Here is a 16,325-nt window from a genome sequence, read left to right as displayed (position 1 = left end):
TGGGCTTAGTTTACAAGAAAGTAATTTCATAACGCCCCAAAAAATAAAATCTTAATGATCCAAAAAAGATGAATGATTTTCTTGCATTTTCTGCGTTTTTCCTCTTTTTAATTTTGGGGTAAAATATGACCCTGGTATGTTTTTATTTTTATTTTTTTAAGATCTTCAAGTGATTGCACAAAACCCCTTGAAGTAAAGTTAAACCCTTTCATTTGTCTCAAATTTAACTTACAAGCCGCTGAATAAGAGTTTTCTTAAGAGTTTTTATACAACGGCTCCAGGTGTCTTTTGCAATCTCTCACCTGTGATCTCTCCCTTCCTAAAGGTAAAGGGAATCACCATATCAAAAGGCCTGTATCCCATCCCGTTCACGCTGTTGGCAGGAATATACGTGCCATCTGTAACCTGCAAGGCAGAAATCTGAGTAAATGAGAGCGGACGCTACAGACGCATCCGTTACAGCGGCCTGTCAAACATTTCCACGTTTAGTCAGTCTGTGCGATCCATTCAAAAAGCCAGAGTGCTGTGGACAAGAAAAGACATTAACAGCCCATTGAATCAGCCACAGCACAAGACAAACGTGTGTTAGACAAAACGCTGGAAGACGGAGATCGGCCCCCAGCACACCTGACAAAGCAGAGAGAGAAGAAAAACCCCCATAACCATGGGAAACACAGGAGAAATGAGGAAAGCGATAGTGTGCATAGAAGGAAACATGTTGAGACATCTAATACAGACACCAGGAAGATGAATTACTGATAAATCACACTTTCTGTTTTTCCCCATTTCCCCTGGAGGGAATTGAGGTAACCATTATGACCAGACTATGTGTGAAGTTTAAGTACAGATTATTACTATATCACTACCCAAAAAAACCTAGCGAGTTGATTAACTAGACAGCACTTTAGGGAACTATGAGAGAATTTATGCCGTCTAATATGCTTCATTTCTTTGATGAACACAAAGTTCAAAAGAACAGCATTTATATGAAATGGTAAGCTTTTGCAACAAATGTCTTTATGGTCACTTTTGCTTAATTTTATGCATCCTTGCAGAATAAAAATATTAATTCCTTCAATTTTTTGAACAGTAGTGTGTGTGTTCTGACAGTGTGTTACACAGATCTGCTTTGTGGCTTTGGAAATTACGTCTATTAAACTTTATGAATAAAACTACATTAGGGCAGCAGAGAAGCACAGAGAAGTTAATGTCTTAATGACCAATTTAAACCTGGTGTCCGCCCCAAACAAAACTTGATCAGTCTGAACACTCAGGCGTAGAGTTGTTCAAGACTAATCAACTAGAGGAGGAGGAAATAAAGAGCGATGAGTAACAATTCCAAACAATTCCTGCAAAAAACGATGCTTGAGTGGTCAAAAAAAGAGGAACTGAACAGAAACCCCATTGAATGAAAGATAGGAGGTCAAGAACAGAGACAAACATGAGGACAGAGAGGTGACCGGCTGGAAGCTGGAGCTCAGAACAAAGGCTGAAAGAGAGCGAAGGGTGACGGGGTGAGAGAGATGCGACTCTTTGTACCCAGGGCTGGAAGCCGACGCCTGGTGCCGCCTTTTGCTGTTGGACTGACTGCTGCTGCATCACGGGAACTTCATCTGTTGCCTGGGAAATGATATGTATGGACATGAAACTTCAGATGCATGAGGAACACAAAGAAACTGAGTCAAACGCACACAGCAAATTGTGCCAAACCAGTTGTACAGTACATTTGTTGTTGCTGTGGTAGTAACTATATGTCACAGTTTACATAAACGTCTGCTTGAGAAACGCTGAGAATGATTTGAAGAAAAATCTAATTGCATTGTTTCTAAAATTGTGATTGTAATTAAAAAAACTAAAGAATTTGGCTCAAAACTGTGTGATTATATATTGATATGACTATGAATTGATGATAATAATAATAATAATAATAATAATAATAATAATAATAATACATATCCAGTAGTCATATTGATATATAATTACATTATTGGCCAAATTTTGAAGCAACTGAAAATGAAAACTTAATCTATGAATGAATTAATAAATTAATGAATTAATTAATGCAGCTATACATTAAATGTACAAATATTTACAGTAAAACTGCTATTTTTGGTAAATATTTTACAGTAAAATACATTGCACTAGTACTATTTTCTTTTGTTTAAAAATTTAATTTACTAATATTTATTCTTATTTTATAAAAACTTATTTACCATTATTATTATTACAACTATTAAACAAAATAACGAATATTACTATTGAATAATATTTTACTGTAAAATAAAATTAAAGAAAAATATTAATTTCACAGTAAACCTTTAACATTTAAATTCTAATACTTAAAAGCTGCCTTGAACAGCACATGTATTTAATTAAATCACAGCCTTATCGCTATTTCGATTTATCGTTCAGCTCTCTGAGAATGCATTATGTTTTTAATTATGTTATAAATTCTGCTTTGAGACAATCTGAAATGCAAAGATGCATGAAATCGAGCGTTTGCGTGCATGTTTCAGGCCTAAATCAAAACCTTCCCATAACATCAGGAAATATGAAAGCATTAATAAAACGAGTGCGATCATTTGTCTTGATAATGCAAAGAAACTACATCTTAATACAGGAATAAACAATGAACTCCAGATGAGGATACGATGACACAGCGCTGAACTATATTCCAGCTCCTTAAAAACCTCTTCAGTATGCTTCCTCATAAGAGCTGATGTTATCAGCGTTTTCTTCTCACCATGACTTTGAAGGGGCTCCTGGGGATGTTCTCCCCTCCAAAGCGCACGTAAATCACGTACGTCCCGGGTTTAGGAGCCGTGTAGAAGATGTCGAAGGTGCCGTCCTCGTTCTCGATGACTTCAGCTTCCACCTCAGTGCCGTCTGGAGTCACTACGATGCAGGAGACCTTCCCCTTCCCCGCTCCTTTAGTATTCACCACAAACCCGACCTCCTCTCCGATGCCGATGGTCGGCCCGATGCCAGGTCCTGAGGACACAGACCCCCATGATGTGTGAGTGACTGCCTCGCTGAAGATTTGCTAAAGGATTGTTTTTGGAGATTTGCCTCCCATTACAGCATTGTTTACTCTTGGTGTGTTTTCAATTTTGAAATTTGAGATTGTTAAGATTTAAAAGCATTTAACAGATTGTAGGGTTAGTTGTTATTGTGGCGGAACATGTTTGAATATACTTTTTTTATCCCACTTATCTGTTTGGTCAAGTTGGTCTAGAGTCATAAAAGTAAATAGTTATTAGCAATATTCACCACAAATTAGTATTTCAAGACTTCTTGATGACGCAGGCATCAGTGCTGCAGCAAGAGACTTTCTATTACATCAAATACTAGCAGCTCATTGTGAGAAGTGGATAGAAAATGGAAAACTTACAATTTAATCCGTTTTCAAACTAAAATGCATTTCCAAAAATAAAATCCAAACCACATACAAATGTGGTTTGATTAAAACAAAAAACGAAAAAAACAGATGATGTATTTTCCCATAGTTATTCAGGCAAACAATTAAAAAAAAAAAATTTTTTTTTTAAATTACAAAAAGAAAATATAAAATAAAATTAATTGATATTTCTAAATTGATTTAAATTTGAGAAAATTTTAATACAAATATAGAATTATAATATAATAGAATAAAAGGTAACAATAAATACCTATAAATTATAAACTTTATATATTATATAAATATTTACAAAATATATTGTAACATTTTGTAAGCTTTAATATTATAAATTTTTATTTTAACATTAACATTTTACATTTTAATAATATATTATATATAATACATATTTTAATTAAATGTAAAATATTGCATATGTAAATGTTAATTATGAAAAGAATAAATATGAAATGGAGTTAACTTGCGTTCACTCTCACCCTCCCGGCTATCTGCTATGGTTTCTTCTTCACTTCCTCCCCCTAAACAGTTATCCTCTCTTGATGCTAACAGTGCTACTGATACTTTGTTCCACTCTGACGTCTTGTTTAAATACTTTCTGCCCCTTATCTTCCAAGCCAGCCCGTACCATCCCTTCTGCCCCTTGGCTATCTGATGTTCTCCAAAAACCTTGTTCTAAACTCAGGGCTGCGGAAAGGGTATGGCGCAAATCACAAAATCCTTCTGACCTTAATTTATATTGATCACTCCCTCTCTGACTTCTCTGCTAATGTTTCCACTGCTAAAAGGACATACTATCATGACAAAATTAACAATTCGCCTAACTCTCGCATGCTCTTTAAAACATTTTCCTCCCTCCTTTGTCCTCCTCCTCCTCCATCATCATCTCCAACAGCTGACGACTTTGCCACATTCTTCATTAAAAAATTGCAAACATCACTGCACAATTTTCCACACCACGATCTATCAAACATCTTACCAGCAAACATACACTTGTTCACATCCTTCTCTCCACTCTCTTGAGGCAGAGGTCTCTAAACTCATACTTTCCAGTCATCCTACTACCTGTCCGCTTGATCCTATTCCATCTCATCTCCTTCAAGCCATTTCTCCAGCATTTGTACCTGCACTCACTCATATCGTTAATACATCCCTTCACACTGGAATTTTTCCTTCAGCATTTAAACAGGCTCAAATAACTCCACTTCTTTATAAAAAAAAAAAAAAAAAAAAAAAAAAAAAACACTTAACCCAACTCTTTTAGGGAACTATAGACCAGTTTTCCTTCTTCCTTTCATTGCAAAAACACTTGAACGAGTTGTGTTTAACCAAGTCTCTGTCTTTCTCACACAGAACAACCTCCTGGACAGTAACCAATCTGGCTTCAGAAGTGGACATTCGACCGAAACTGCCTTGCTTTCTGTTGTTGAAGCCCTAAGACTTGCAAGAGCGGCTTCCAAATCTTCATTACTTATCTTGCTGGATCTGTCTGCTGCTTTTGATACGGTCAACCATCAGATCCTCTTGTCAACCCTATTGAGAAAGGGCATCTCAGGAACCGCACTCCAGTGGTTTGAGTCTTACCTCTCTGATAGGTCCTTCAAAGTATCTTGGAGAGGTGAGGTATCCAAGTCGCAACATCTAGCTACTGGGGTGCCTCAGGGCTCAGTTCTTGGACCAATTCTCTTTTGTCCACATGGCATCACTAGGTTCTGTCATTCAGAAACATGGCTTTTCATATCACTGCTATGCTGATGACACTCAACTCTACCTCTGATTCAATCCTGATGATCCGACGATAGCTGCTCGCATCTCAGCGCGTCTAACAGACATTTCTTGCTGGATGATGGACCATCACCTTCAACTCAACCTAGCTAAGACAGAACTGCTTGTAGTTTCAGCTAACCCATCGCTTCATCACAATCTCATCTTCCAGTTAGGCTCATCTACCATAACTCTTTCAAAAACAGCCAGAAACCTTGGAGTTGCGATGGATGATAAGCTGAATTTCTCAGACCACATTGCTAAAACTGCCCGGTCCTGCAGATTTGCATTATACAATATTAAGAAGATCAGGCCCTTTCTCTCGGAACATGCAACACAACTCCTTGTTCAGGCTCTTGTTCTGTCCAGACTTGACTATTGCAATGCTCTCTTGGCAGGTCTTCCAGCCAATGCTATTAAACCTCTACAATTAATCCAAAATGCCACTGCAAGATTAATCTTTAATGAGCCGAAAAGAACGGACGTCACGCCTCTGTTCATCAATTTGCACTGGCTACCAATAGCTGCTCACATTAAATTCAAGGCATTAATGTTTGCCTACAGAACCACCTCTGGCTCTGCACCCCTTTACTTAAATTCATTAATTCAGACTTATATGCCCTCTAGAAGCTTGCGTTCTTCAAGTGAACGATGCATTATTGTACCATCCCAAAGACACACAAAAACTTTCACAGACTTTTTCATTAACTGTTCCCATCTGGTGGAATGACCTGCCCAACTCAATACGAGTAGCCGAATCCTTACCCATCTTCAAGAAACGGCTAAAAACTCATCTGTTCCATCTTTACTTGACCCTCTCTAGCACTCTCTATTCTAATTTAATTTTATCTATATGTCTTTTTATAAAAAAAAAAAAAATAATTATTATCTGTACTGCGTTAGGCTAACCAAGACTTGTAATAGCACTTGCACATTGTTGTTCTTTTGTTGGTTTTGATAGCTTCTTATGTCCTCATTTGTAAGTCGCTTTGGATAAAAGTGTCTGCTAAATGACTAAATAAATAAATAAAATATTCTATTAAAATAAATACATAAATATAAAGAAATCTAAAAAAGTAATATTTAAAAAAATATATTAAATAATTGAGAAAATATAAATTCTAATATAAAAATACATTAGCTGTATGTCCAGAACAAGGCCTAGAAATCCCCAGATGAGTGCAGACGTACCGGTGACTGTACACTTGCTGGCATCTCCTGTAGTGGTCGCTCTCACTCTATATGGAGAAGTCGGGATCTCGTCTCCACCATACTTGATCACAATAGTGTAACGGCCCACTTTATCCGGCAGATAAGACACTTTGTAGGTTCCATCGCGGTTGTCCTGAATATTGGCTTTTTTGGGTTTACCATCCTGATCCTGAAACACAGGAGAAACAGCATGAAAAGACTGCAGGACCTTCAACCTCCTGAAACAGAGAAACAGCTTGAAACACTATAAATGACACTGAGAGGAGCTTCAATGAGAAACGGGACGGAGGAGGAAGAGTTTCAGTTTCCGCCTGGATTTCCTGCTGCAGTTTGGCTTTTATTCAAACGATCATTTTGGCTTTTATTTTTTACGATCATTTATCTTACTGCTGGCCGCTTCGTTCTCGCTGAATGCATTCAGAGTCAGAAACTCTCGTCCAAATGGAAAAATATAATCTCATATTGGATCACTAGAGCAGTAACTTCTCAAAAGATAAAATAACATGCTGCATCCAAGAGAAAGATGTATGAAAGATGAATGTCACAATATGCTATTATGTGATACTTGCAATTGAAAAGATGAATGAGGATCTGCAAGTCAAAAACAGAATCCAAATGTGATTTTCTGTCTGCTGGCTGACTGAAAACAAACATTCTACTTCAAATAAAGATAGATAGATATTTTTTATAGTATAAATATTATAAAATATACTACAAAAATATTAGCTTAAGAAAATAAAAATATATATGAATAAAAGTAAGATAATATCTATTATACAGTATTTTTATGAAGAAAGTAATGAAATTTTTACTTATAATCCAAAATATATTTTTATAAAAATATACTATACAATAAATCATTATTTTAAAATAGTAATAACACTATAAACAATAATATAATATTGTAATGTTTTCAATAATTAATTTAAAATGTATATTCTATAAAAATATTATAAATCATTCAAATACTATGATGCACTGTATGTTTTTAATAATTCTATAACTTAAATTTATATTTCTATAAAAATATACTAAGTTCCAGTTCTAATTTTAAAACCCTAATAATAATAAATTATATCATATAATTACGTAACTATATAATTTAAAATGTTTATCAGTGAATCTTAAGTATGAATCATACTTTTAAAATACTACTACGAATGCTAATAATACTTGTAGTATAAATTACTTATACTATAAATATTTGTAACAATTAAAATATATATATTTTTAAATATGCTATACAAGTTATAATATTAAATTTAAAATACTACTACAATAATAACTAAATTCAAAATGTTTCTTTATAAAAACTATATAATAGTTTAAAATACTAATATAATATAAAATATTATATAAAGTAATATAATATATAATATAATATAAACACATTCTCCCAAAACCACCAGTCAAAATTTTTAAATAATATATATACTGTATATATTTTAATGTTTTTGAAATAAGTTACTGGAGCAGTAATTTAAGATAAAGTAACCAGAGAAAGATACTTTGTTCCTACGTGATACTCCCGGATCCTCATTCATCTTTTCCACTTCAATTTAAAAACTAAATCCAAATGTGATTTTACAGTCTGTTGGCCAACTGAAATTCAAAATCTTTGAATCAATCTCAAAAAAACACATTAATAATAATCAGACGTATTGTAACGCTTTGACGTTTGTTCAAACCACAAGAGAAAGCAGAAAATGGAGACGTCAGGACTCACAGTGATCTGCACAGACAACTGGCCCTCGCCGGCGTCTTTGGCGTCAATTGTGAACTCCACCGGGAAGCTGGCCGAGAGGCCAGTGGTGAGCCCGGGGCCACTGGCACGCACTTTACTGGCATCATGAGTAGGCTGAACGCGCAGCTTGAACGGACTGAAAGAGATGTTTGAGGGATTGGTTTGACTTAAGAGAACAGTAGTGCTCACAGCGGGTGAGAACAGAGCGAGTGAATCTGACAGTTACCTGCGTGGAACTTCCTCGTCTGCGTATTTGACCGCGACCGAGTATGAGCCCTCGACAGACGGCGTGTAAGCCACTGTGCGTGTGCCGTCACCGTTATCTGTGACTTCAACTGGTTCCGCTATACCTGCAAACAACAACAACCCGGTTATATGATTGATCTGCCAAAAGCAAAATAACCTAATTATTTACATGATAACTGCTACCAATCTTAGTGAATTAAACAAGCAATGTAGTGAGAATGATAAAGCAGCACACTTCTGTTATAAACCATTTGTTGCATAAGTTTAAAAAAATAAAGATTTTTTTTTTTTTTAAGTTTAAGTATATACTGTGCAGTATGCTAGAATTTAATTCAGAACGCAAAAAATAAATTCATATAAATTAAATAAAGAAAGAAAATGTTAAAATATATACTGTGCAGCATGCTATTATTTAATAAAATGTATTATTAATTAATTAATTAATATAAATGAATGAATGATAAATAAATACATACAGAATTTAACTATAGACCACGCAGTATGCTATTATTTACTGACGCAAAAAAATGTATGCATGCTAGTATTTAAAAAGTAGGTTAGTATATAATTCAGAACAAAAAACTAATAAAAAAATCCCCATGGATTAAAAAAAACAAACAAATAAATTAGTCTACATACATACTCTGCAGTATGTGAATATTTCATTCATAAAAAAACTGAAATAAATAAATAAATATTTACATATATACTGTGCGTTAGGCAAATATTTATTTCAGTAAAAAAAAACCTAAAGCCCATAAATAAGCCCAACACAAGGGGGGGGAAATAAAATCAATGAAATGCATAAGCCTCATGTAAATGCATTTTTACCTTTAGGTCCAGTTACAGCCACAGAGAGTGGAGCGACACCTGCTTTACTGCAGTCCACAGTGAAGGATTGTGGGATTTTAGCTCTCACTCCAGAACCGACACCAGGCCCAGAGATCTTCACCTTACTGGAGTCAACAACATCCTTCACCGGCACTTTAAACGGGCTTCCTATACCGCAAACAGAGATAAAACCTTTACATTCAGACACCGACTAGTGCCTCCATGCATGCTAATGCAATTCAAAACACAGCTATTATAAGAAACGGCGAATAAATCAGATTAACGCCGAAGTCACAGGAAGCGGGTGAGAAGCCAATAATGACAACTCAAACAAGATCTGTATATATTTTTGTTTACAGAAAAAGGCTGCCACAATTCTAGCATGTTTTATTCATTGCTATGCAGCTGCTTACGTTTTCTGAGTGAGTTTGGATTTTGTTTCCACAAGCCTGTAGTCTGATAACACAACGACTCTCTAAAATATTGCTCTAGTAACTATAGACTTGATTTAAACAATCTGGAAGCAGCGTTCGTGTGGGAGAATCGCACTATGTGGTCTTGGCGGTGATTGTTTTCAATGAAACGCGAGCTTGTAATGTTCAGCAGTGAGAATGCGGTAGCTGCTCTCCTCAGATCCGCGAGATCTCCTAATTCAAGAGGTGTTGCAGGGGAAAGTGGGACTCTGGTTAAAAACATGTCAAGTTGCATCTCTCAAAGCTCCAGTAATGCTTTCTTCAGGTTTCTTCTGTACTTTAAGTGGTGCATGGGGGTAAAAAATAAATCAGTTTCACGTACCGGGAATGTGCTGTCCTCCATACATGATGTTGACGTCATAAAGACCAGGCACATACGGGGTGTACTCTACATTACAGCTGCCGTCTTTGTTGTCTTTGCAGGACATCTTCGACTCGGATGGACCTTCCACGGTTATTCCCAATCCACCGATACCAGCTCCTCTGCACGGATCAAAAGATGGCTGATTAGACGGTCTCAGGTGGTCATTTTATTATATTTATGTTCTTGACAGAATACAGAACAAGATCTCCTCTAATGTTCAAAAGTTTGAGGTTAAGATTTTAACGTTTTTGAAAGAAGTCTCATGCTCATTTATTTAATCAAAAACAAAGTAAACATTATTATTGTGAAATATTACAATTACAATAATAAAACATTAAAATAAAAATATTAAAATGTTATTTTAGCATTATAGTTATTATTTTGAATGAGTTTTTATTTTTTACATTTTCTGCTTTCATTTTAACTTTAAAGTTTTAGTAATGTGTAAATGTAGTAAATTGTGTTAGTTTCTGATAAATGTTTGTAGTTTATCAATTTTATTTGAGTTTTTCCTCATTTAGTTTAACTTGATGTTCTAAAATAAGTTTATAAAATAAAGTAAGGTTTGTGTTTATTTATCTTATTTTATTTCAGGTAATATTTATTTTGTTTCAAGCTATGAAAATGTTTTAGTTAACTATAACACTGATTTCAAATAGCTGTTTTCTATGTGAATGTTTTAAAAAGTAAATTATTTCTGTGATCAAAGCTGAATTTTCAGCATCATTACTCCAGTGTCACATGATCCTTCAAAATACATTTAATTCTTTGATGAATAGAAAGTTCAAAAGTACAACATTTATTTCAAATGTTAACATTTTTAACTTTTTTAAACATTTTTGTAACACTATAAATACTTTGTCACTTTAGACCAATTTATTGCATCCTTGATGAAAAGTAATTTATTCTATAAAAAAAAAGAAAAAAGGTACTGACCCAAACTTTTTGACAGTATAGTGCAGGTAAATCTAACAGTTAAATGAAATGTCAAATGTACAGCATGATTTGTGGCACTCTTTAACCTGGTGACGATGGAGAACTTGTTGGGTTTGTCAGTCAGTGCTTCTTCCAGACCCAGGCCCTTGGCCTGCACACGTGAGGGGTCACAGCCCTCGCCCACCCCGACCTGGAATGGACTCTTTGGAACCGGAGTCTCATCGTACAGAACCTCCACACTGTGGACTCCTGTGGCGGGCAGACAAAAGACAAATCACACTCAGATTGTAAGAAAAACAATGATTTCTCCTGTAGCATCTTGCCTTAATCAAACATTGCCATGCTGCCACTGAGAACGAGCCTGTCACCTCATAAATCTTGCTAAATTAGCTATATTTTCTGGCAAGCTTTAATGCTGTTCTTCAAAATACACAAGAGCAAGATGAAACCTGTAGCGCTCCCGTATCTCAAACAGTAGATCAGCGGTGTCCAACATCAGTCCTGGAGAGCCAAAGTCCTGCAGAGTTTTGCTCCAATCTTGATAAAAACTCACCTGCATGTTGCTTTCTAGTAACCCTAAAGACCTTTCGTAGCTTGTTTAAGTGTGTTTGATTAGGGTTGGAGGCTCTGCAGGACTGCGTCTCTCCAGGACTGGCAGTGCACACCCCAGAAGAGCATGGCGCTGTTATAAAGTGTGTTAAATTCTCAGGGATTGAATGCACTGATAAAACATATAGCTTGCATTACATTCAGCTTGTCGCTTTGGATAAAGACGTCTGCCAAGAACATGAAACTAATGTAAACCAGTGTTTGTGGGGAAGAAAGAGTATATATCAACCAATCAATGAAACAATCAATCAATAACTGTCAGGTCCATCCAATTGGATCTTTTATAATTAATTAATTAATAAATATACAAATAAATAAAAACATAGTATTGTCCAAGTCATCAAATTGTATTAAAAAAAATTAATTAAGCAAACAAACTGTCAGGCTATCCAATTAGATCTTATAAATAAATAAACCAATACAATTCTAACAGAGGATTTTTCAGGACATTTAAGTAGGATATTGTGCATCATACCGTTCTCAAATGGTGTGTATTCCACATTATAAGTCCCGTCACCGTTGTCACTAATAACAGAGTCTGTAGCAGCACCTGACGGGTTTGTCACATGAGCTTTAATGTGTTTTCCACCAACTTTGGTCAGAGCTCGTGCATCCACAGTGAAGTCAGCCGTGGCCTCCCTGAAAACACCTGCAGAGCAGAGAGATGAGAACACTGACTTTACTGAAGAGGTTTCACAGAACAATGCATCTCCTCTATAAAAATGTCATCTCCTTTGAATTAAAATCATCTTTCAGCAAAACTGTTTTTTCAGGGCCATATTGCACTGAAGGATTACATCATTAAGAGCATGACAACACATGCAGGCCTGCAAAACATCATCTTTTCAAACAGATTTTGTTACGAAACCAAAAGGAAAAGTCTCCAAAAATCATGCAAGCCAACATCATGAAGATAAATCTTACAGAAAAACACCTTTTCAGATGCTTTTCCATTGGCTACAAGAAAAAGGAATGGACAGAAGGTTCTAGAAATCATGGAAGGCAAAAAGCAGGCAAAAGACAGAAGCTTTTCAATTGCCTACAAGATGCAGTCATCCTTAACCCTCTTGGTGTTGTTCGGTAATTTTAGACCCCAAAAAAAAAAGTTTGGAAATTTAAAAAATTGCTACTTCATTGGAATAGCACAAAACTCAGTGACCTTTATGGCAGTTGCTATGTGGCCCCCCAAAACCTGTGGACTTAATTCAAAAAAGCTAAATGGGAGTTAAAAAAAATAAAATTAAAAAAATTAAAAAAAAAGTCACAACATAAAATGAATGGGATATAAGCAAAAATATGAAGATACAAAGATGTTTGTGTGTACAAAATCTACAAATCAGCCAAAATGCAGAAAAGAAAAATGTGCACAACAACGAAGGGATAACAAAAACTACGCAATTATGCCTGAAAACACGGCTCAGTAGCTAAGGAATACACAGCTCTGAATATATATGGCTACACGGTAGGGGTGGGCGATATGTAAAAATATAATATCACAAATTTTTTATTTTTTTTTAAATATCACGATTTTAAAATCACGATTCTGTCATGTTGGTTTTACTATTTTGGTTTTACAAGTTGTCTGAGCATTACAGCCAAATTAGAAAGGCAAAGCCTTTCAAGGTAACAAAAAAAAAACAACAAAAAAAAAGACATGGCAGATATTTAGGCCAAAGTGGGCGAAGATAAAAATCTGTGTCATTATTTTATCTTTCTTATTAAAAAATAAGAACAAAGATACAATCACAAATACACATAATATACAAATAAAACAAACAGTGCTTTATTTTCAGGTTCAATAGGTGTATTTAGCAGAGCATTCAATGAAATTGAATGAACAAATACAAAAATAAAACACTAGATGGACTGATTCCTAAAGCAACTGTATTAAAGTTTTTCAGTCAAGAATAGTGAGTGATTTTTCTATTATTTTTTTCTAAACCTTGTGTGTTTTGACAGTATTAGCGCAAAAGATAACAGCTGAGTAATCAGGCGCTGTTAGACAGGCTTTTTAGTGCGGTGCTTCAGGTGTATGCGCTCAGAAAAAGCGCACATCAGACCAGCGCGTGAATTAAACATTTAACCAGCAAGGCTTGTGTGCAAATAACGTACTTTTGCGATCGTGAATAAGTGCAGTGTCCTGTCAGAGTAGCTCTACTGCTGTATGTGGTAATGTACAGTATATAGAGACGGAGACGCCAGAACTGTAGCTGATATAATGTGCGCTGATGTTTCTTCAAAAGCAGATCGTGGAGCCATTTTTATCGTCCACGATCAGAAATCGCCATATCGAACACCTCTACTATACAGGCATCTATTGGCTACACCCTGGTATTATAGATGATTTTCTTTATTTTTTTCAACAGACATTATTGAAATGAAACATAGTATAAAAATTATCAGATAAAATGGTGTTTTATCTTGATATTTATATCAATACCTTCTCCTGTAACTCCTGGTCCAAACACCTTCACTTTGCTGGTATCGACAGCTGGATCCACGGTCACTTTGGCGGGGAAGTTGGGGACGGTCTTCCCTCCGTACTTCAACAGTAGCGTGTACATACCGGCCGTCAGCGGGACGTAGGTGACTGTATAGGTCCCGTCCTTGTTGTCCACAACTTCGGTCTTGGATTTGGCTCCAGAATCAGACTCTGCCTCCAGAGTCAACTGTCCTGGTCCAGCTTTGGCACAGTCTACGTTCAGCACGCTGATCTCGCCTACTTTGCCTCGTTTCAGCCCGGATCCGGATGCCACCACTTTGGTAGGATCAAACGGGTATTGGATGTCTGCGTGGAAGGGCGAGCCAGGAATATGGACGTCCTCGAAGAGAATGTTGACTTGATACTCTCCGGGTTCAGTCGGGAGGTATGACACAGAGCAGGTGCCGTCGCCGTTGTCGGAGCACTCGAGTTTGGCTTCAGTCGGACCCTCGACAGTCAGACCGAGTCCACCGGTTCCAGCGCCCTTGGTGTCAATGGTAAACTCAGCTGGACTTGCTACAAGACCACCCTTCAGTCCGGGACCAAATGCTTTGACCTGCACAGACAAAACCACTAAGTTATGATCTCTTCCTCTTCTAAACGAAGTCAAATCAGTTTTGCTTCAACATACCTTGCTGGGATCAGGAGGCAGCACGGCTTCAACTGGGAAAGGGCTTCCTGGCACAAGATTGCTATCGTAGACTACCTCCACCACGTAAACGCCCTCCTCTTTGGGGATGTACTTCACTAGACTGGCTCCTTTACCTGCTTGGGGCTCCACCACGCAGGGCACGGACTTCCCTGAAGGGCTGGTGATCTTGACTTCCAGTTTGCCCTGTCCACCTGCTCCTCTTGTACCAATGGCAAACTCTTGATCCTCACCCACTTGCACACCTGGAATATAACATTAAATGGGGTTTTGCAAACAAATTAAATAAATAAATAAATAAATAAATAAATAAATAAATAAATAAAACAAACCTAGGATTGTCTAAAATTAAAATAAATAAATAGCATATGATTATCCAAAATGAAAAAAAAAAAGAATTTTCCAAGCCATCCACTGACATTTGAATTAAAATGTACATTTTAGAATAAAAAAAAAAAAAAAAAAAAAACAACATACGATTTTCCAGGCCATCCACTTGGATCTTGCTAAGGTCCAGCGGAGCGGCAACACCCACAGCAAAGGGGCTTTTAGAAATAGGGTCTCCACCGAAGGTTACTGTTATCACCATCTCTCCCTGAATTGGTAGAGCAAAGCAGAATGATGATGCCAGAAGATAAATACTGAAAGATGTCCAATTCGCCCATTTAAATTCAGTGAACTGCTTTTAAATGAGTGTTTCTCCATTGCAGATCCCTACCTGCTGAACCGGTGTGTATTTGATGGTTTGGGAAAAGTCATAGTTGTCAATGATCTCAAAGTCTTGAACGGGCTGTCCTTTCTTAGGTCCAGAAAACTGCACGTCTAGAGGGGCTTTGCCAGCTCCTTTGGTGTAAACGGTGAAGTGTGTTGGTTTTCCACTCTCCACACCTGATGGTACAAAGATACAGACAGGAAAAATTAACAGAGACTCAAAAGTCATCCAATTAAACCCAGATTCTTGATAAGATCAAACCGTTTATCATCAAACCAGACAACAAACCTGCTCGGGCGAGTCCTGGTCCCTCTGCTTTCACTTTGGATGCGTCATGTGAGGGGTCCACTTTAACACGGAATGGACTGACCGGGATTTCCTGAAACGGATGATTTAACATGAAAACACCATACTTGGAAAGATTCAGAAATCATATTTTCTTGGATTAAAATGAATTAATGAATAAATAAACAAATAAATAATATTGTCAAGTCCATAATTTTAGATCTTGCATTAAAATATGAATAAAATATCAGAAACTAAATAAATGAAATAACTACAACAATTTTTTAATTGACTTGGATTTGTCTTTAAAATAAATAAAAAAATAAATGTCTTAAAATAAATAAATGAATAAAATAAAACTGACATACGATTTTCCAATCGGCCTGGATTTTTAATTAAAATAATGGCTTTAAATAAATAAATCGAAAAATCATGTCGTCAAATTTATTGATTCACTTGGATTTTGAATTCATTAAAATAAATATATTCAAATAATAATAACTAATACCATATACATTTATGACATACAATTATTTACCCACCTGGATGGCAAATTTTAAATAAACAAATAAATACAATACAATTATAACACAGAATCATTCTGAC

At 36.0% G+C, this 16,325-nt stretch overlaps 1 protein-coding gene across 1 annotated transcript in view; it reads right to left on the bottom strand.

Annotated features, from left to right (window-relative positions):
• LOC306855201 (filamin-B-like) overlaps positions 1–16,325 on the bottom strand; it is a 95,847-nt gene that overhangs the window by 22,938 nt on the left and 56,584 nt on the right. Inside the window, exons 16-30 of the mRNA XM_079393689.1 lie at positions 15,723–15,813; positions 15,441–15,610; positions 15,200–15,317; positions 14,705–14,967; positions 14,032–14,629; positions 12,067–12,240; positions 11,069–11,231; positions 10,005–10,165; positions 9,210–9,377; positions 8,359–8,482; positions 8,115–8,268; positions 6,368–6,557; positions 2,744–2,991; positions 1,540–1,620; positions 303–405 (exon numbers count right to left, since the gene is read on the bottom strand). Of these exons, the coding sequence (XP_079249815.1) occupies positions 303–405; positions 1,540–1,620; positions 2,744–2,991; positions 6,368–6,557; positions 8,115–8,268; positions 8,359–8,482; positions 9,210–9,377; positions 10,005–10,165; positions 11,069–11,231; positions 12,067–12,240; positions 14,032–14,629; positions 14,705–14,967; positions 15,200–15,317; positions 15,441–15,610; positions 15,723–15,813 (2,806 nt within the window). The remainder of the gene's footprint in view (positions 1–302; positions 406–1,539; positions 1,621–2,743; positions 2,992–6,367; positions 6,558–8,114; positions 8,269–8,358; positions 8,483–9,209; positions 9,378–10,004; positions 10,166–11,068; positions 11,232–12,066; positions 12,241–14,031; positions 14,630–14,704; positions 14,968–15,199; positions 15,318–15,440; positions 15,611–15,722; positions 15,814–16,325) is intronic.

Source organism: Barbus barbus (genome assembly GCF_936440315.1).
Source record: "Barbus barbus genome assembly, chromosome: 35".
In the NCBI taxonomy this organism is placed as follows: domain Eukaryota; kingdom Metazoa; phylum Chordata; class Actinopteri; order Cypriniformes; family Cyprinidae; genus Barbus; species Barbus barbus.
This window is presented reverse-complemented; position numbering and strand designations above follow the sequence as displayed.